This window comes from Anser anser (genome assembly GCF_964211835.1).
Source record: "Anser anser genome assembly, chromosome: 7".
Taxonomy (NCBI): Eukaryota; Metazoa; Chordata; class Aves; order Anseriformes; family Anatidae; genus Anser; species Anser anser.
In genome coordinates this window covers 178,283-198,781 of record NC_139727.1, presented here as the reverse complement: position 1 = coordinate 198,781, position 20,499 = coordinate 178,283, and the positions used below count along the sequence as shown (strand labels likewise).

General features: G+C 44.4%; 2 protein-coding genes across 2 annotated transcripts in view; both read left to right on the top strand.

Moving 5' to 3' along the window:
* Positions 1–712: 712 nt before the first annotated feature.
* Positions 713–18,321, top strand: LOC310902315 (uncharacterized protein; the record flags this gene model as incomplete). Its single annotated transcript, XM_083843672.1, has 5 exons — positions 713–841; positions 2,083–2,175; positions 2,411–2,501; positions 2,843–2,899; positions 18,194–18,321. 5 exons carry the CDS (start codon positions 713–715, stop codon positions 18,319–18,321), a joined length of 498 nt encoding a protein of 165 aa, XP_083699798.1.
* The window catches only part of LOC310902202 (uncharacterized protein C6orf52), a 112,386-nt gene continuing 97,818 nt past the window's right edge, over positions 5,932–20,499 (top strand). The window contains exon 1 of the mRNA XM_083843358.1: positions 5,932–6,495. The gene's annotated coding sequence lies outside the window, so the exon portion shown is untranslated. The remainder of the gene's footprint in view (positions 6,496–20,499) is intronic.

Sequence of the window (20,499 nt, the reverse complement as noted above, 5' to 3'; positions counted from 1 at the left end):
TACTCTTAATTGAGGCCATGCGAGGGTAGTTAGAAAGGATGATGCTTCTCCAGAGCTTTGATGACTAAAGTATAGAAAAGAAAGAAAAAAAATGTGATCTGTGCGTCTCTGTTCTGCACAGGTTTTGAGTTAACTTTCAGTGTTCTTGCTGTACAGTTGTTGAATAGAGTATAATGTGGAAGCAGGCCTGCCATAAATTAAAATGACGTGGTAGACAGAGGTGGGGAGATCGGGATTTCTTCTGGAAACTTGCTTTCTCTTAATTTGTATGGATTTTTGTTCTATTTAATTTTGTTAATAAATTGGGTGGGATGGGGTGAGAAAGTAGTATGTCTTGTATAAGAAAAATTAAAATTTGCAACTTTAGGAAGTGGAGGAACCAGTGCTACCGAACATACCCCTACCCATCAGTGCTGCATCGCTGCCTCAGTTCAATTCTAGTTTCGTTGGTAGTAGCGCTGTCTCAGCGTCACCGAGCGCTGTTTCAACAGCAGCAATGAGCACGGCAACTCCAGCAGCTGCGACGGGCATGGCAAATCCATCAGAGGTGGAGGGCATGACAGATCCATCAGAGGTGGAGGGCATGACAGATCCATCAGAGGTGGAGGACTTGACAGATCTATCAGAGGAGGAGGTGGAGGACATGATATATACAACGGCGACGTCGGGCATAACGTGTTCAACAGTGCCCTCAGGCTTGACATATCCAATAATGGCGGCGGGCATGCCATATCTGCTGATGACAAAGGACAAGGCAAAGTCAACAGCGGCAACGACAAGCGTGGCAAATTCAACGGAGGCGGCAGGCATGGCAGATGCAGCAGTGACGGCGGCGGGCAAGGTAAATCTTTATGCTATAAATAATGTTTACAATGAGTATACTGCTTTATTGCGAGTTGACTTTTTCTGTGGTGCTCATGAAACTAACAAATATTAGTTTCTACGCAGCTGAATGAATTGGGGTTGTATGCCAGTTTGGGGAAAAAGGCATAAATGTTTTGATTCTGCTTCTCTCAGTCTTAGAGCCTGCCAACTCCCATTTAACGTGATTGTATAACTGCTTCAAATGCTGTGGAAGTCTGCGGGGGAAGGGGGGTGTGGACTTTATGCCAAGTTATTTATAGTGGTTTGGGCAGGGGTAGAGTTAATTTTCTTCGTAGTAGATGATGCTGTGTTGCAGATTTGTGAGCAAAACAGTGTTGGTAAGGCACTGGTGTTTTAGCTGTTGCTGAGCAGTGCTTACACAGTGACAAGTCCTTTTCTGTGTCTCACGCTGCCCTGCCAGCGAGGAGGTCGGGGATGCACAAGAGGCTGGGAGGGCACTCAGCCAGGACAGCGGAGCCCAGAGGACCGAAGGGATATTCCACACCATTTAGCATCGTGCTCAGCAATAAATGCTGGGGGAAAGAAGGGGAAGGAGTGGGGAGTATGTACAGGGTTATGGCATTTGTCTTTCCAGGTAGCCATTACATGCGATGAGTCATTAATGCTACCTCAAATTTAACAACTTTACTTCTTTATTTCCAGTTCTTTTCCCTGTTCCACTTGGAGGGAGTGAGCGAGTGGCTGTGTGGTGCTTAGTTGCCTGCAATGGTTAAACCACAACTTTATTTAAGTTATTAAATTAGAGGTAACGTGGTCATATGAGCCTCACATAGAATGAGCCTAGGGTGCAATAATTGGCATATTATTGCAATAAAATAAACATTAATCTGTTCCAGAGTACTTGAAATATTTTTTGTACGGTTTGAAGTAGACAGCTGCTTTAACATGTTGAGGTGTTTGCTGAAGTTCTTGGAGTATCATTGGGCTGAGTTTGCCGTTCTTCAGCTTCCTGGCTTGCTTTTCCGTGCATTTAGACCTAAGTAGCATCTCCAGCTTTTCCTCTCAGTTTCTGGAATTTGGTTTTGAAGATATTGTCCTATACCCACTTGGAAACTTCCCTGTGTTTTATTATTACTTTTATCTGCAAAATAACTCAAACATCAGGTTTTTCGACGTCACTGCGGGACTTCTGTTGGGTAGTGAATTCAGGTAGTTGTTGCTCTTAAATATAAACCTTTAATTCTTTTGAAAATACAGATACAACCAGCAAGTACTGTTAGCAGTCCTGAGTTCGCGTTTTCATCTCCAGTTGTGAAATCTACTGAGGCAGAAGTGCTACCTACGTCTTCTGTAAGTAAAATAATAAAGGAGCTTGACTTTTTTTCTTAGGCATTTAGTAGGCTGTTGCAGAACACTAAAGCAGAATCTGCCTTGATGGAGAAAAGTATGTAGGCTTCTGGCTTATAATTTGTCATTCAGCATGCGTGCTACAAATGTGAAGAGCAGCTTTCAGATTTGGTTTTGTGTGTGCATTCGATTGGAGTTCCTGTGGCTTGAGAATCTGAAAAACCTCTCTTGTTCATAGCAGATTGGGTTTACATTTAGTGTTCCCGTTGTAAAATCGGCAGAACTTTCTGGACCCAGTGGTACTCCAGTGACGCCCTTTCTTACCCTAGGTAACTGAAACTTTAGCACTTCAGATCTGAAGTGCTGATTTTCCTTTTTTTCTTTATTAAATCTTCAATCTGTCCTGTCTGCGCATGCTAGCAATTCCAGGCAGTGTTGGACTTCTGCAGTATTTTTCCAGTGACAGATCTGCTTTTATATTTTTTTTTTTGTTTTGTTGCTTTTTGTTTTGCTTGTAATCATAAAGCATTGCAAAGTAAGTAGAATTTGTGAAGATTCTTATGTGAGAAGCATGAAAGCTGGAAATTCTTGTTTCTAACAAAAGTGAGTATAATCTGCTCTAACTAGGTCACATTGTGAAAGCTGTTTTTGTTTTCTTTTGTTTCAAAAGACACCACCACCTCAACCAACATCAACACACAGAAAGAGGAGGTCAAAGATTTTGCTGGTGGTCCCTTCACCACTGCCCACGTCTTAAAGGAAGGAAGCGTCTTAGACGTTCTAAAAAATCCTGGAGAGATAATGAACTCCTTTTAAAAAGATGCTGCAAAAAATACGCTAGCATTTTTTATTAAAAAAAAACCAACACACGACTTATGGTTAATAGAGTATCTGCTATAAATATGAATGTAGGAGAGCATTACATTAAGCGCTGCGTTTGTTAGGGTGCATCTGCCCCCTTCTATTCTAAGTGGTGTTTGTTGCTGGAAGTAAAACTGCAAGATGAAAAGCAGATGGGTTGCATCTCCTTTACGTGTTAGGATGTAATTGTAAATGAGGTACTAAGAGAATTAGCCAGATAATCGGTGTTTCATTTTAAGTAAATACAATTTGTGGAATTGAAAAGGAAATGTTTGTAAAGCTCAACACTCCTGTCCCACCTTCAGCCCAGGTGAAGAAAGAATAGGAAAGAGCTTCAGTTCCAAATACATGGCGAAAGCTGCGAATCTTTGGGCCTTAGCTTACAATGGCTCCTGTGGATTAAAATTTAAACTGCAAACAGAAGTGGAGTGTTTTACGTTAAAAACCCTTTTCTGAATTTTGTTTTTAAGCAATTGCAATTGTTTTCAACAGTTTCATAAAGTGTGTTTTTCACATTGTTCAAAGACTTCATTTTTGACTAAAAAAAAACCAACAAACAAACCACAAAACAACTATGTTCAATGTAGATTTACAAGCAACTTGAGCTGCTGTTTAAGATGCATTTCCTTTAGTCTTTCTGTATTAGTAGCTTGTCTTTTCTGTTAAAATTGCCACCTTTTAAATAAGGAGTTGTCCTGTGTCCGATGCATTTTGAAAAAGATTATAGAAAATTAGACAGTTGTTCAATTGTCTTGAGTTTTTATTATTTAATTAATATTCAGCATCTGTGGGAAAATACCGCATGGATTGCTGCTCCGAGTACAAACTTCTGTACAGTTACTGGAGTAGATTTGAGTCATCTGCTACGGAAGGAGGAGCTTTAGAAATTTGATTCGATTGGGCATCGCGTCTTAATCAAATTGTATTATTTCCATTCCACGTTGGACTGTCAGATTTCAGTCAGCTACTGTCTGTTTGTACTTGTATCGACCAGTGAAAATGTTGATTTAAAGCTTGCTTGGAAACAAAGAGTTAAATGAAGCTTTAACGAAATGTTCTGTTGTGACCCAGTGCAGCAGATGAAATTTCATCCGTTTAGATAAGATTTCTGGGGACTTCCTGTTGCGCTCGGTCTGAATGTCTAGTTGTAGCCATTGGCACCTGAGTTGAAATTTTTGCCCTCTAGTAAAGTCACTTAGTTACATGTAGTGAGGTGCCGCGCTAACAGGAAGACTTTTTTTTCTTGCTTCCTAGACTTTGGATTGTTGAAAACACGCTCTTCTACGTCTGCACAACCTACAACAAGCACAGTGGTTTATACTAGGCCTGCAATAACAACTTTTTCTGCAGGTAAAGAGACTTCTAAACAAGCATCGTACTGGCAATCTGATACATGTGACCCTTTTCTGCAAAACAAAGACATAAAGGACAAATGTGTAACTTGTCAAGCTACTAAAGCCTCAACAGTTGAGAGTATGAAACAGACAGTAAGTTCAAGTCAATGCGACACCTCAAAGCCAGCAGCGCCCCCAGCAGGGATGCTGGGCTTTGGAGACAAATTCAAAACAGTACCTGGAACGTGGGATTGTGATACATGTCTTGTCCAAAACAAACCGGAAGCTACAAAATGTATAGCATGTGAGACACCAAAACCTGGAACGGGAGTAATGCCTGCTCTGACATGACCAGTGGTCACAGACAGCTCGGTGACAGTGACATCCTCCTCGAGCAGCACTGACACAACAGCCACTCTGGGCTTTGGAGACAAATTTAAGAAGGCGAAAGGCTCTTGGGACTGTGGAATATGCCTTGTACCAAATAAGACGGAAGATAACAAATGTGTAGCCTGTCAGTCTGAGAAACCAGGTATGGTCCTTTTTTCCTGTTGTTTCCATCCTAGCCTCTGTGAATCTTGTACAGAATAAAAGTACGTTGCATATATGGAATATTTTAAGCAACACGATTCCCAGGTACGGTTGATGGGTTAGCGGCTGTCTGCAGGATTGGTTTACAGGCACTTCAGAGGTCTCAGCCCAGGTTCCAGCCTGTCGCATAAATTGAACTGATTGTGAAATGTATTAGTACGGAGCTGGATCAATGCAGATACCCCCGGCTTTGCAGCTGGTGAGGGAAGATGGCTGAAGTGGGTGACTTAATTTAAAAACAACATAGTGATTTTTCACTGGCGAAAATGAGAACTCCATAGAAAGAGTTAAAAATGACTGCGTTTTTCTCTTTCAAAAAATAAGTAAAAAAAATTACAGAATGTGTCCAAAATGCCTCTACTCACCGTTTGTATGTAATTGAGGGGAGATGTGAAGCCAGATTTCAAGACAGTGTAGTCTTAACTAGTCTTAAGCTAAAGCAGAGAGATGCCTATGAAGGTCAGTGGTAGGCTTCAAGAAAGCGAGTGACCCGCTGGGTAACTTCTTCAGGGCAGTACTGGGTTGTTTCCCATTGTGTGTGACCGTAATTGATTTTGAGCGTGGTTGTATTGTTTTTAAAATACGATTCTAATTCTAACTTTGACTCTAAATGTCATTTAACATGCCATTACATCGAAAAACACCTGTGCAAATATATCGTGGAAGAAACAAATTAAGATGGACTAGACCGGGCTTTTGTATTCATCCTGTGCGGTAAGACTGAAATTTCATGAGGTAAGATAATGGATTTCAGACAGAGTTGATTCTCTTGGACTTCCAACCTCTGAGCGGTCAGTCGGCATCTTTGTCTGAGGCTCTTGCCATTGCAAGGAGGAATTTTGGAAATGAGGGGTTTACTGTGACCATGGTGCAGTGAATTGCACGGTTACGTTGCACTTGTCAAGAGGAAGAGCGATGCAAGTAATACTAGGATAAAAGTTTTCTGCGTGTGCTGTGGAAGGGAAGAGCCATTCTTGTCTTTCCGGTTTTGAATTTGAAGCGTTATCTTCTGCTTCTCTCTTAAAAGGCACCTTTTTTTTAAAAGGCACCTGTCAGGCCTCTTTATGGAGGTTACACTGTGGTCAACAGCAGCAGAAGCTTGTGCGCTGAACAGAGTTGTGTGTTGTTTGGAAGCTTTGAGTTCCACTCTGTTTTTTTTGTTTGTTTGTTTGTTTCTTTGTGGGATTTTGGTGGCTTTTATTTTTTTCAGGGGCGGGGGGGGGGGAGTTGCGGAGTAGTTTTGAACATTTCTGTGGGATTTGACAAATCAAATTTAAAAGTTAATGTTCATTTTATAGTTCATGTTCAAACAGGATGGTTAACTGTCTTGTTTGTCTCACAGAGGGTCCAACACCTGTGACCAGTAGCAGTGCATCTGCATTTTCTGCTCCTTCTGGAGAATTTCTGGATTTAGACAAATTCAAGAAGCCTGAAGGAAGCTGGGATTGGGAGACCTGCTTGGTTCAAAACAAAGCAGAGGCCACGAAGTGTGTAGCCTGTGAAAGTGCAAAGCCAAGCACCAAAGCAGAGCTCAAAGGTAATCCTTAATGATTAAAACGAGGATGCATATTCTGTGATTTATTTTTTGGTTTGCTCTGATTTTTTTTATTTTCTTACCTGTTAAGCACAATTATTTTTTCCTTTGAGGTGTGGCAAAATTATTCGTTTTTCCTGTAGGAATATTGCCTAGATAACATCTGTTTCCACACTTTTCCCCAAGAATAAGTTTATCCTTTTTAGAGAAAAGCTTTCATTAATGACGTGCTTGTTCTTTACATGCCCTACACGTTGTTCATTTGGAGTTCAGACTAAAAACATGATCTTTCAAAGAAGTTCGTATACTTTTTAAAGCCAGGTGGTGGGCAGAAAACACAATTGTGAAAAGTTTTATGTAGAGAGGAAGCATGGGGTTTTCTTGTTTGTTTTACTGTTTGGTGGGTTGTTTTTTAAACAGTTTTGACTGGAAAGATCAGGACTAGAATGTAGTTCAAACCTTCATGTACTTCAGGTAAACAGAATATCTTTTGTCTTCACTTGTGCGCTTATGTCCATCAAGTAAGACCTCTGAAACCATACTAGAAAAAATCTGCGGGATTTGATATGTTCATGTACTAGAGCTTTAGAAAAAGTTTAATTCCTATATGCAGCATGTCTTCTGTCCTGGTTATTGATACGTACGCAATTAGTAGCAATCCCTTTTTTGATCTCAACACTAGGTTTAGACAAAAAATTGCAATACCTTAAGGAACCTGTCCTGCATCTCATACAAGCACAGAAGTTGCACTGTCTCAATGCTAGCAGTACAGTTGGTGGTAAAATCTTTAGTAGGGTGAAATAGAGGCCTCACACTTTTCAGAGAAAAAAAGAGATGAGAGAGAGTATCTTATTCCCACGTACTTGCAACTATGCTGCAGAGTGTACTGCTGTTACTCTAGTGCTACAAAGGTCCAAAAATCACTGAACAGTTATTAGCCAGTTTTGTATTCCTTTAATTTGTTGAAAGACTGCAGTAGAGGATTGAAGTTTTTATTGAGGATCACTGTGTGGAAAAATTCTGATTGTTAAATGTCATTTGTATGACTTAAGAACCGCGTTTTGGAGTACAGAATTCAGTATTAATTCCAGAAGGGGTAAGGGAAAGGACATTAGCTAGTAATCCCGAACAAAAGCAGTGTTTAGAGCTATACTGATTTTAATCGCAGTATTCTTACAGTTGGTCTGTTACTGAACAGATATGTTTTGGGGAGATATGGTGGCCAGGGAGGCATGTGTGTTTGTGTGCTTCCTCTTCTAGTTAAGGTTCTGGGGTTTGGTTTAGTCAGGAAAATTCGATGAGGCACCTTGTGTAAAAGGAAATGTTAACCAGCATTTTTCAACACGGTGTAGTCCCTTAAAAGTGTCATAGATGAAAAGAGGCCATAACCGCTGGGGGAAAAAGTTAGTGGGAAACTGAGAGCAGGATCACATTCAGTAGTGAGAGAGCAGCAGCCTAGGGAAAGCTGATGAATGACTGTAACAGATAGTTCTATTTTAAGTGTAAAACAACACTCAGTACTTTATAATGGTGGTCTTACCAGAGGGTTCTTCTCCATGGCTCCTAAAAGCACGTCTTGAAGGCATTCGAGTGCAGTGAACTTAAGCTGTAAGAGTTGGGCTGGTAAGCTTGGCCTGATTTGAAGCTGTAGGCACGGGGCTATAATTTCTGAACAGGCTACAAAAGAAACTGTACCACTGTGCTTTTCAGTGCTCCGTTTAGCAAAGCCATCAAATTGTTGCAGGCAATTGATGTTGTTCTTCTAAGAGCACCTGAAAGATATTTTTGTTTGAAGAGTTCAGAGGTACCGGTTAATACTGGTTCAGATAATTACAGCCAGCTCTTGGTGTTTGTGACCAATAAAGTTTGTGGCTCCAAAAGGAGTGGGTTAGTGCTAACTGATTAACTGCTGTATATGCAGAAATATGGAATCTGATTACTTACGCAGAGAGCACTTAAAATGTATTGTTTTGCTGGCTCTCAGTGAGTTGCATCTTAATGCTACCAAGGAATAAGCTTTTTGCTCCTGGCCCAAGTGTTTTAATTTGGTGAAAGCCTTTTCTGTGCACGTGCACATGCCAGAGAGGTTGCTTAAGTAATAGAAGCTATAGTAGCTGCTATCTTCTGTTTTTTGTAGAAGACAGAAACTGAATTCGTTAGCTTTGTAACTGTTATGCATACCAGAATTGGTTTTCTCCCTTTTGAAAATAGTAGAGGGTATGCCTATGTCAGATTTGGTGAGCAAGGTGATCAGATGAGGGCACTGCAAGACTGCCAGAACGCACCAGGTCTGGGGGGAAAAGGAATCCGGCTGAGCATAGGAATTTCTAAAAGGTAACCAAGGAGTTGTGCATTGATACAGTTATTCTAAATAATCGGATTCTTGTAGCTCTGCCTTTGGAAAGTCTGTGGCCCTTGCTGTAGTGGCTGTACACAGGATGCAGTCTACAAAACCAGAAATGCAGAAGTCCTATGTTTTGACTCCCTGGATTCATCAACCTGCTTCAGGATGGCTGGGGGAATCCAACTGTTAAGTCTAGCCAGACAGCGCAACTTGGGCTTAGCTGCCATTGTAACCAGCCTTGTTTCTCAACAGTAGCAAAGCTGAATGCATTGGTAAATATTTTCAGGTTTGGGCCTGCATAAGGTAGAAGGGACAAGAAGTGGTTTTATATGCTAGGGAGTTCTTGTTCTTAGAGCTTTCCCTCTAGTTTGAGAGAAGCACATAACTAGTTTTACAGTGGGTTGACAGGAAAGAAGTGGGGGGGAAAAATGGGAACGCAGGGAGAAAGCCAAAGGCGTTATTACTAGAACAGGTTTAGAATGCTATTCTTTGCTTTTCATGAGCTTAGGGCAATGGGGAGTTTAAAGCTTAGCACTTCCTGAGAGGGTTTCTTACTCTACCGGCTCAGTTCTATCACTTATTTAAGGCAATTCAGGTCTCTGAACGGTTAAAGAATTGATACCAAATTTGATGAACTCTGATCCAGGATACTGACAAAACAGGACTTCATATAAACAATTTCAGTATGTTCATGAGGTTAGCTTGTGTGTTCTGTTAAATAGTAAAAAATGACACTTCTGTTTCTGTTTACCTAGCATAATTCTGCAAATGTTGCCTCCTTCTGCTTTAGAATGGAAATGCTCTTCTCCAAGAGAGCACTGTCCAAACTTCTTTGCCAAAATTTTTTGATTAAATTAATATTGTTTTATTTTGAAAACAAGAATAAGCCACAAACATGTTTTCTTGCTTCGGCTATCCAGAAGAACGTCAACAGTATTTTCAGATTTTCCTTCCCTACACAACTGTATGTAGGAAGAGTGCAGTTGGAAGCAGAAGACCTAAGATGATGTATCTTCTGTTTGTTTACTACAGTAACAAGACAATGGATTACCTCTTTATTAGAACTTGTGTAGCTTTGCAGTATTGAAACAAATGTAGGTATTAAAATACACATCAGTAATACGTTTCTGAATGGCTGAGTACCGTGCTCTCTTAGCATTGAAATACCCAGCCATTGGATTAGTTTGTCCCTCATGTTTGCTTAGTTTGGAAGCTATTTCAGAATGCCTTCAGCTTGTATTCTTCCCCAAAAGCATAGAACTCACTTCTCTGCATCCCCAATTCAAGTCAGAGAAACTGGGCACTGCAAACACAGGAGGTCTGCCTGTACAGAATCAGTGAAGACAAGTCTAAACAGCGGATTTTTTTGAATATGCAGCTGGGTTATCTGAATGTTCTTTATGCAGTGTACCTCAGTTTTAGTACAGATAGCACTTGTCTTGGTTCTTGTCATTAGTCTGAAGCTGCCCCTGAGAAAATCTTGAAAGGGAAAGTAGTGAAAGCTAATCAGCTGGCCCTTTCTTCTTAAGAACCAGCGTATTTTGTAATTCTCCCACTAATAATAAGGCGTCACGCTGGAGAATCGCGATTGTGTTGTTAAGCAAGACTGACTTCACCTGAGCGGTATAGTTGGCAGCTGTTGAATGTTTAATGGACTTTAAACAAACAAAAAAACTGAGCAGGTGGAGGTAGACATGGCAAACTGACAGGCAGCGTCAGATGCTTTTTTGAAATGGATAATCTGACTCCATTCACTTCTTTCTGGAAATAAGATCTAGTAATTAACCAAACAAAAGATAGAAGGGTTAAGACTGCATCTTTAAAGCAGCTGTGCTTGATAAATGTCTCTGGTCTTAAATCAATCTTTAGCAAAGCACAGAGACTTAGCAGCAGCTTGCTTATGCCAACGCTAAAAATACTTGATGTGTACAGGTAACCATGTCAAGGCTCTGGAGTTAATCCATGAGAACAATTCCTTCTGGTATTGGCAAAGGTGAGGATGCTTGCTTCTATAGAAATGAGGTTTTGAGCTGTGACTTAAGCTGTCACTTAGGTGACTGTTTAGGAAAGCTTCCTTTTAAGCTTTGAAGTATGTAAGCTGACAAATTGTTTAAGTTCAGAACTGGGTTTACAGTCTCTTGTTCTCTGACTGTATGCAACTTCTCATGTTTCAGACTGAAAGCAGAATTGCAGCGGTACCAGTCATACAACCATAATGATTATTGCCAAGATTACCAGAACTACTACTCGCAGAGGAGTTACGATGCTTACGCTGACTACAACTACAGCTCCTATGCTCCCTGTGACAGCATGCAAGCTGTTGGAGACTGCTCTTTAGGAGATTCTTTAATGGCTCCAGCTGTTTTTGAGGTAAAGATAGTGCACGCTTGCTGTAAAGAAAATATTTCACAGATAATATGTTGTACAGATTTGTGTGAATCAGCAAAAAGAATCCGAAGTTGAAAACATGCTTTCTGCTTAGTGTGAAGTTAAAAGAGCAGATTCCATTCAGAGGTGTTTGTATTTAAGTGCTTAAATAGTAAATCCATAGAATTAGTGATTTATACACCATTATTTGTTCACGCATACCAAAGAATGGTTTTGACAGCATAATTGCGTACGCTTCTTCTGTTCCTGTTCTTCTGATTTGCTTTGCTTAAAGCAAATTAAACAGTTGTTGTAAGTGGTCTTATCGTGGTCAATGTATTAGTTGTGACCTCCGGAAGTCCCTTCCAACCTGTACTGTAATATTGGCTTTCTTCTAAAAATAAATAGATAAAATGCCATCTATCCTTGTAGTTGTAGGAAGAAGGAATGGGTTGAGACTGCAGCACTTTGAATCTGTGATGCTTTCTGAAATGAGTTATGATTAAACTTAGCCTTTTCTGTCTTTCAGGAATCTTCAGTTATGACTGCAATCGGTGATGACCTAATTACTGACGGTAATAAGGGTTCTGTCATTGTCACTTGAGTTTAGCCATCCTTGTGCCTTTTAACAATACAAGCCAACCTCTACTGGATGAAGAACATCTTGAAAATTCAGCTGAGGTCAAACCTCTGTGGGGTTGATCTGCAATCAGCTGGGGTTTTAAAGCTGATACAGCATACACTGACCGCATCAAGTAAAACGGGACACTGTCAATGCTTCGCAGCAGGTTTCTTGTACCTGTGCCTTCATTCCCATTTGAAAATGGTCTAAGACAGAATTTTGTTCTTTGTATTGGTTCCGCTAAACAGATTTTGTATTAGAAACTCAGTAATATGCAAAAGCTTTGTTCTCCACCCTGAGGTAAAAGCTTATGTTGCAGATTCCAAAAGGAGGATTCAGCTTGCACTTACAAATACGGTACAAAACATATTTGTGTCCTGGAAGGTTTGCAAAGTTCCTCACGTGGAGGCATTTTGTGTTAGTGTTTAGAAACTATCCTATGTAACGTGTATTGCCGTAGAAGTGAATTAAATGACTCTTGGGAGGGTTTCATGGCTGATTATCCTTAAACGTTATCTTTACTATCTTAAACATTGTCTTTGTCTTTATCTTGAAAGACAATTCTAGTCCCAGCCTTCTAATATACAAATTCCCAAAAGTTGGAGCTGTGAGGCTCAAAATTTTAGAGGACTAAATACCTCACTAAAATTAGTAGATCTAATAGCTTATTACACTTAGCTTAAAATACATTTTGTTAGCCATTTCACATGAAGTTTTTTTGTGCGCATGCCTCAGATTTGATACTTGGACTTACCAGGCTTTTATTTTCAGATCCACAGCTCTACTTGGATGTTGATGAAATGAACAGACAATTCACGGAGACAAGCGAAGAACTCTACGATTCACTCATGAATTGTCACTGGCAACCTCTGGATACGGTCACTTCTGAAATCCCCTCTGCTATTTAAGTGTCTTCTAGAGCATGACCGTTAGGACCAAAGTGCTAAAACTACATTTCTTCTACATTATTCTAGCTCATAAGTTTTAAAGCACAATGATAGGTTGGGGTTTTTTTGCTATGCTTTTGACAGTTTCTGTAATCTTTTTGTTCATCACTCCCTTCTTGGAGCATCATGAAGTCATGTAAATATTCGAGAAATGTAAAGAGGTAAATGGGGTCTAAAGATAGACTTGCCTGTGTAAATAAAAAATTTGTTTCTGCAAACCTGCCAGCAAGGGATTTTACTTGTACCTGTGTGCAGCACGTTCTCTTCCGGCTTATGGAATTTAACAAGGTAGTAAGGGTATTTCATCTGTCTTTATTTTTATATGGGCATTAGGACACAAGCAAAATCTAGCTTCCCCTTGTTTTCCTGGTTCCTTAGGTAAGCGACAAGCCAAGCCTTTCATGTGCTTGCTTAGACTGGAAGTATGTATGGGAGACACTCACAGGCCTTGCTATGGAAACACCTGTGCCCACTTTTTCCTGCAGGCTGCTGGCTCTAACTGTACTACTGATACATGCTAGGTCAGCTAAAATCGGCTTATAAATAGGGTATGTTAAGCATATGGAAGTGTAGACTTCAACTGCCATAGCTACAAACATCCCGTGGAATGAGGATGATGTCTGCTGGCACTCTCTGCATCAGCATTCAGTTTTCCCTTGCCCTTCTTACTGTTAGACTTCTCAGCTGACGCTTTACAGCGAAGAAATTGCTACAACATAATCCGTGTTCTTAAACCTAAAAAAAAAAAATCTTGGAGAAAACAACTTGCTGGTTTTCCCTCCTTGCTGGCAAGGAGAAAAATAGTCCACCAGGAACAACAAAAAAATCCTAGTAACAGCTCCTTAAGTTATACCCTCTGCTACCCTCTCTGATTGCTCTGGTCTTCCTTCATTCGTGGTAATGAAGTTTTTAAAGCTCTGGTAGAAGGATGACAGCACTCAAGTCAAAGGAGATGAGAGCAATGAGGAAAGCTTTGCTTTAAGCTAGAGCAGTCTTGCGAGTTGCTGCCTTTATGCTGTTCTTATCTTGAAGGGTACAGAGTCTTTTCCAGTCATAGGGACTCCATAACCCTATGAATATGGAGAAATAGTTGCTAATTAACAGTGTGTATAATAAGTAAGTGAGGCTGGAAACAAAAGAATATTCCTCCAAGAAAAAAAAGGAAGCAGAAATTACTGTACTTAATAGCTGGGGAAGCTGTTAAAGCTAGTTGACACAGTTCTGGTACTGCCGTGTGTGTTTTGGGGGCAACATAAACCATAATTGCTGTGATGGCAGGTAAGAATCCAATTCTTTTTTATGGCTTAGTGTAGTCAGTGAAAGCAGTGGTCCTAAGCTGCATGCTGTTCTTAAATGTAATGCAAATTCTCTTTTGTGACTCCTCAGTACTTCCAGGTTGCTTGTAGCTGATCACCAGCAACTGCTTCTGTTAGCTATTAGCTGTTGGGTTTTTGCTAGGAATACTTTCAGTCCTGAATTGAAATGATGACATCCTGAAACAGAAGAGGCTCTTGGAGTATTGTAGGAAGCACATTCTTCCTGGTTCTAGTGCAGGTGTACACGTAGGAGGAGACAGAAGGCAAAGAACCTCACATAGGTGGAGGGGGTGAGGTGGCATCACAGTTAGAGCTGTTGCAGTTAACTCTTCCCAAAGCATGAAAGCAACGTGGCTGGGAACAGGGATTTGTTGGGTTGCTTCTTTGTGTGAGCCAGGGAGTCTTTTGAGGGGCAGATTAATAAGAATATGACACAAGGTAGAGGTGGAATAGATGAAGCAAAGAATCTGGGTGGGAAAAGGGTTGCTTGTACGTGTCTATGGAATTGTTTCAGGGGACTGAGCTGGGGCAAATTCAAGATAATAGATGCAGCCTCCTTGACTTTGGATGGCAGTGCTGAAGCTTCAAAACCTTACAAGGTTTGATGCCACTTCAATTGCAGTGCATAGCTGTGGTACTTGAGCTCAGAAGTGCAAACTGCACAGGATTTTTTTATCTATTTTCTTCAACGTGAGCAGCAAAACATCTTCCAGGAATGTGCCTGGGTGCTACGCTGCTTTGACACGGCTTGCTTTGCATCACCAAACACAGTAGTTAGGTTGCATCGAGTACTTTGTGGAAACATTCATTGTGTTGTCACCCAGAAATGGAATGCTACAGATATGTGTTGGCCCGGCAGTATCAGTGCTGGTTTTTGGCCTTTGAGAGGTTGGTCCATAACATGTGACCTGTGTAACGAGAGGCCCACATAGATTGGTGACTTCATTAAGTCTGATGCTGTGGTGGTGTGTGACCCAAGGCCCTGAACGTCAGAAAATCAGGCTGTGGCCACCTATTTTATGCAGACTTTGCCTATTAACAAGGTCTCTACACTGTACGTTAGAGACGTGCGCCTCCTTTTCCGGACTAGATAGCGAAAATACCAGTTTTGTAGTTCAGTGAATGAGATTGGTTGGGCTGTTTGTTCTCCAGAGCTGAAAAATGTTGGGAGTGTATTCTCTTGGAGTCCACAGAAATGAAAATGATGAGAGGAAGAGAACGTTGGTTGCAGCCCGCGTGCTGCTGTTATAAAGGAGTTCTCTGATGTCTTTTTCCCTCTGCTGAGACTTATCAGCCTATCGTCCTTTCCTGTTAGGAGCGCATACCTGGCTTGGGATGGTGTGCGCAGGGCAGATTCTTTACCGTAAGAGCACAGTGAATGCCAGACTTCTTCCTGTACTGCCGTGTTAACCGTGAGTCACAAATTCAGGAAGCAGTGATTGCATCGGAACTGCTAGAATGCTTTGCGGAGTCTTTTTACTGGGTAAACTTCACAGCTGCAGTTACAACTTCCAGCCTGTGTTAGCTGAACACATCGTACTGGTGCCCGCCATCAGTTTGACAAAGATGGGATTGCAGTAGGAACTTGCTTTTTTCCTTCTTTTTAATTAAACAAGTCTTTGAAGCAACTTTTCCAACACCGCCATACTTCACTTCTTCCAGTTATTTTCTGTTTTACTTAGCTGAAATGTTTTTTTTTCTTCCACGCTTGAGGAAGTTTTCTACAAGAATGTCCCGTAATGATTTCATAAACTCTTTTCGTTGTACCTAGCTGCAATAGAGAGTGCTTTTATTCAAAAACCTGCTGGTTTTCTCTTCCAAGAAGTAGTGGGGTTTTTCCTATCTCTTCACTGATGGGAAAGGCTGTAGGACAGTAGCTTGAGGGGCTGCTAATGCTGTCATCAGTGAGCCGGGAAAAGGCAGGAGTCCGAAACGGGTAAAAAGTACTTAAAAGGATACCAAAAGAGTAAACGGTACTTAAGCCGTGGATGTTTCTTTTTGCAGGGATGCTCTGGACCAACCGCTTCTTTCTAGCGCTACCTCAAAGTAACTTGCAGATAGAACTCACAGGGAAGGTTGATCAAATGGTGATGATCGCTGTCATTCTGCTGGACACGCAGATACTTGCCTTTCGTTTTGGCTCATTTTTAATACCAATTAACTTCAGTGCCTCGCGTTAATAGACACCGTTTGACTGCATCGGCAAATGTTTCTGAGTCGTGAGTGTCGTTAAAGGCCTGTCACCTGTTGTGGTTTAACCCGGCTGGCAGCTAAACACCACACAGCCGTTCGCTCACCCTCCCCCCTCCCTCTCTGGGATGGGGGAGAGAAACGGGAAAGTGAAGCCGGTGAGTTGAGATAAAGACAGTTTATTAAGACAGGAATATAATAATAACAATAATAGTAATAATAGTGATAATGGTAATAGTATTAATAATAATAATGTGTAAGAAAACAAGTGATGCACAATGCAATTGCTCACCACCCGCTGACCGATGCCCAGCCTATCCCCTAGCAGCCGGCCCCCCACCCCAGCCAGCCACCCCTATATATTGTTTAGCATGACGCCAGATGGTATGGAATACCCCTTTGGCCAGTTTGGGTCAGCTGTCCTGGGTCTGTCCCCTCCCAGCTCCTGCTGCACCCCCAGCCTGCTCGCTGGCAGGACAGAGCGAGAAGCCGAAAAGTCCTTGGCCTGGTGTAAACACTGCTCTGCAACAATTAAAACATCAGCGTGTTATCAGCGCTCTTCTCATCCTAATCCAAAACATAGCACCCTACCAGCTACTATGAGGGAAAATTAACTCTGTCCTAACTGGAACCAGGACAAACTGCTTCAGCACTTTTGATCTTTTACAAACTCAGCTAAATTATTTAAGTTCTACTTTGGGCACCGTGTTCCTTCATCAGCCAGGATTTTGTGGATAGAGTTGAGTCTTCTTATCACGCGAGGCCAATAAAACAACTGAGTAATTTAAACCTTTGTGGCTGCTCCCACCCCCAACACTTTCCCATTCCCATGACGACTTCTCATCCCCCAAATGACTTCTCACCCCCAGGTCTCACTCGGGGACCCACCACCCGCAGCCGCTCCCCATCAGGAGCAGCCATCCCCAAACCAATTGGCGACGCGGGCAGCGGCAGAGGGCTGCGTTCAGCCCCCACCCCCCCCACCCCCCCCCGCTGACCGATGCAGGAAATAAGTGCAGGCAGAGGCTTTGCAGGGTGGAACAGTTTGTAATTTATTCCCGGGGTAATTAATTGTGGCTGCCACCCCCAGCCCGTCCCCAGGTGAGGCCCGGCCGCCTGCTCAGGCGGGGGGCCCGGCCTGCCGGCCCGTGCGGTCTCCGGCCCCCGGCTCCTCCTGCCTGACCCTATGCAGCCAGGACGTGTCCCCGACGTCGTCGTCCTGCTGGGACCTTGGCAGTCTGCGCCCCACCTGCCCCGCGTGCCAGGAGAAGCTCCTGACGAGCTCTCCTGCCATGGAGGGGCTGCGCTCCCTGCGCCGGGGCGAGACGCTGCGGGAGCGGTAGCTGGAGGGGCTCGTCTGGCGCTGCTGCTGCTGCTGCCGCTGCCCCAGCCGTGCGTTGCGCTGGAACCTCCTGCGTGGTCGTCGGGCCAGGCGCACGATGCCAATGATGTGCCCGCGGCACAGCGGGCAGGTGTCTCTTTCGGCAGCCCAGACGTGGACACACTCCAGGCAGAAGATGTGCCTGCAGGGGTCGATGCGAGCCGCGCTGGACATGCGCTCCAAACAGATGGGGCACGTCTCCTCCTCGGGGGCCTCCTCTGGCTGCCGCCGTGGCCGCCAGCTCATGATGCCTGTGGCCGCCGCAACGTGGAGCTGGTTTTCGTCTGGGGGAGGCTGCCCTGGTGCCAGGCACTTAGCAGCAGCCTGGGGTCTTCAGCACCCCCCGGGTCGCCGGCAGGACCTCGATGCCTTGCGTGTCGCTGTCTGGATCTCGACGCTTGGCATGACACCAGCAGGACTACTGCAGATAGGAGCAGGAAGAAAACATTGCAGCAGCAAAGAGACATCAGCTTTCTAGGTTCAACCAATTGTCTAGAGTACTGTAGCGGTAACTGTTCTGTGTATGGATTGCAGACATTGCCGTTAGAATGGCAAATCTGCAATATGGCAATAATGGCAATAGGGTGACATCACCAGGGTCTCGGGGTGCCCCTGTTGGCAGCACTGACAGAGATCACCTGACTGTTGCGAGAAAATGCTGATGTGAGATGGCTGCTCCATGCTGACAGAAGCCAAGCAAGGAGAGCGGTATTAGGCTAATTAAGAAAAGCCATCTCGGAAGAGACCGAACCCAAGAGTGGGCCAAGGAGTGGGCCCTAAGGTATCAAGAATAAAGTGTCACTTCAAATACGTTCAAATACGTGAGACTCCCATCAAGTCAGTGCTTGATGGGCACCCCGAGACCCTGGTGATGTCACCCTATTGCCTCACAAGAGGTGGCTGGCTATAAATGCCCTGAGCGGCGCGCCTGCGGCCAGTCCAGCTGGCGGTATCGAAAGCTCGAGGTCCTAAGGCTGGAAGGAAAGAGAGAGGCGGAGGTGTGCCGAGAGGCACACGCGAAGCCATTGCTGTTGCACCCGAGCCATCGAGGTCCTTCGGTAATGTTCTCAAATCTATAGACATCTATCTGCCTCATCTGTCCTAAGCGCGGTCTTGCCATGTATAACCTACCACAAGCAGATTTGCCATTCTAACGGCAATGTCTGCAATCCATACACAGAACAGTTACCGCTACAGTACTCTAGACAATTGGTTGAACCTAGAAAGCTGATGTCTCTTTGCTGCTGCAATGTTTTCTTCCTGCTCCTATCTGCAGTAGTCCTGCTGGTGTCACGCCAAGCGTCGAGATCCAGACAGCGACACGCAAGGCATCGAGGTCCTGCCGGCGACCCGGGGGGTGCTGAAGACCCCAGGCTGCTGCTAAGTGCCTGGCACCAGGGCAGCCTCCCCCAGACGAAAACCAGCTCCACGTTGCGGCGGCCACAGGCATCATGAGCTGGCGGCCACGGCGGCAGCCAGAGGAGGCCCCCGAGGAGGAGACGTGCCCCATCTGTTTGGAGCGCATGTCCAGCGCGGCTCGCATCGACCCCTGCAGGCACATCTTCTGCCTGGAGTGTGTCCACGTCTGGGCTGCCGAAAGAGACACCTGCCCGCTGTGCCGCGGGCACATCATTGGCATCGTGCGCCTGGCCCGACGACCACGCAGGAGGTTCCAGCGCAACGCACGGCTGGGGCAGCGGCAGCAGCAGCAGCAGCGCCAGACGAGCCCCTCCAGCTACCGCTCCCGCAGCGTCTCGCCCCGGCGCAGGGAGCGCAGCCCCTCCATGGCAGGAGAGCTCGTCAGGAGCTTCTCCTGGCACGCGGGGCAGGTGGGGCGCAGACTGCCAAGGTCCCAGCAGGACGACGACGTCGGGGACACGTCCTGGCTGCATAGGGTCAGGCAGGAGGAGCCGGGGGCCGGAGACCGCACGGGCCGGCAGGCCGGGCCCCCCGCCTGAGCAGGCGGCCGGGCCTCACCTGGGGACGGGCTGGGGGTGGCAGCCACAATTAATTACCCCGGGAATAAATTACAAACTGTTCCACCCTGCAAAGCCTCTGCCTGCACTTATTTCCTGCATCGGTCAGCGGGGGGGGGTGGGGGGGGTGGGGGCTGAACGCAGCCCTCTGCCGCTGCCCGCGTCGCCAATTGGTTTGGGGATGGCTGCTCCTGATGGGGAGCGGCTGCGGGTGGTGGGTCCCCGAGTGAGACCTGGGGGTGAGAAGTCATTTGGGGGATGAGAAGTCGTCATGGGAATGGGAAAGTGTTGGGGGTGGGAGCAGCCACAAAGGTTTAAATTACTCAGTTGTTTTATTGGCCTCGCGTGATAAGAAGACTCAACTCTATCCACAAAATCCTGGCTGATGAAGGAACACGGTGCCCAAAGTAGAACTTAAATAATTTAGCTGAGTTTGTAAAAGATCAAAAGTGCTGAAGCAGTTTGTCCTGGTTCCAGTTAGGACAGAGTTAATTTTCCCTCATAGTAGCTGGTAGGGTGCTATGTTTTGGATTAGGATGAGAAGAGCGCTGATAACACGCTGATGTTTTAATTGTTGCAGAGCAGTGTTTACACCAGGCCAAGGACTTTTCGGCTTCTCGCTCTGTCCTGCCAGCGAGCAGGCTGGGGGTGCAGCAGGAGCTGGGAGGGGACAGACCCAGGACAGCTGACCCAAACTGGCCAAAGGGGTATTCCATACCATCTGGCGTCATGCTAAACAATATATAGGGGTGGCTGGCTGGGGTGGGGGGCCGGCTGCTAGGGGATAGGCTGGGCATCGGTCAGCGGGTGGTGAGCAATTGCATTGTGCATCACTTGTTTTCTTACACATTATTATTATTAATA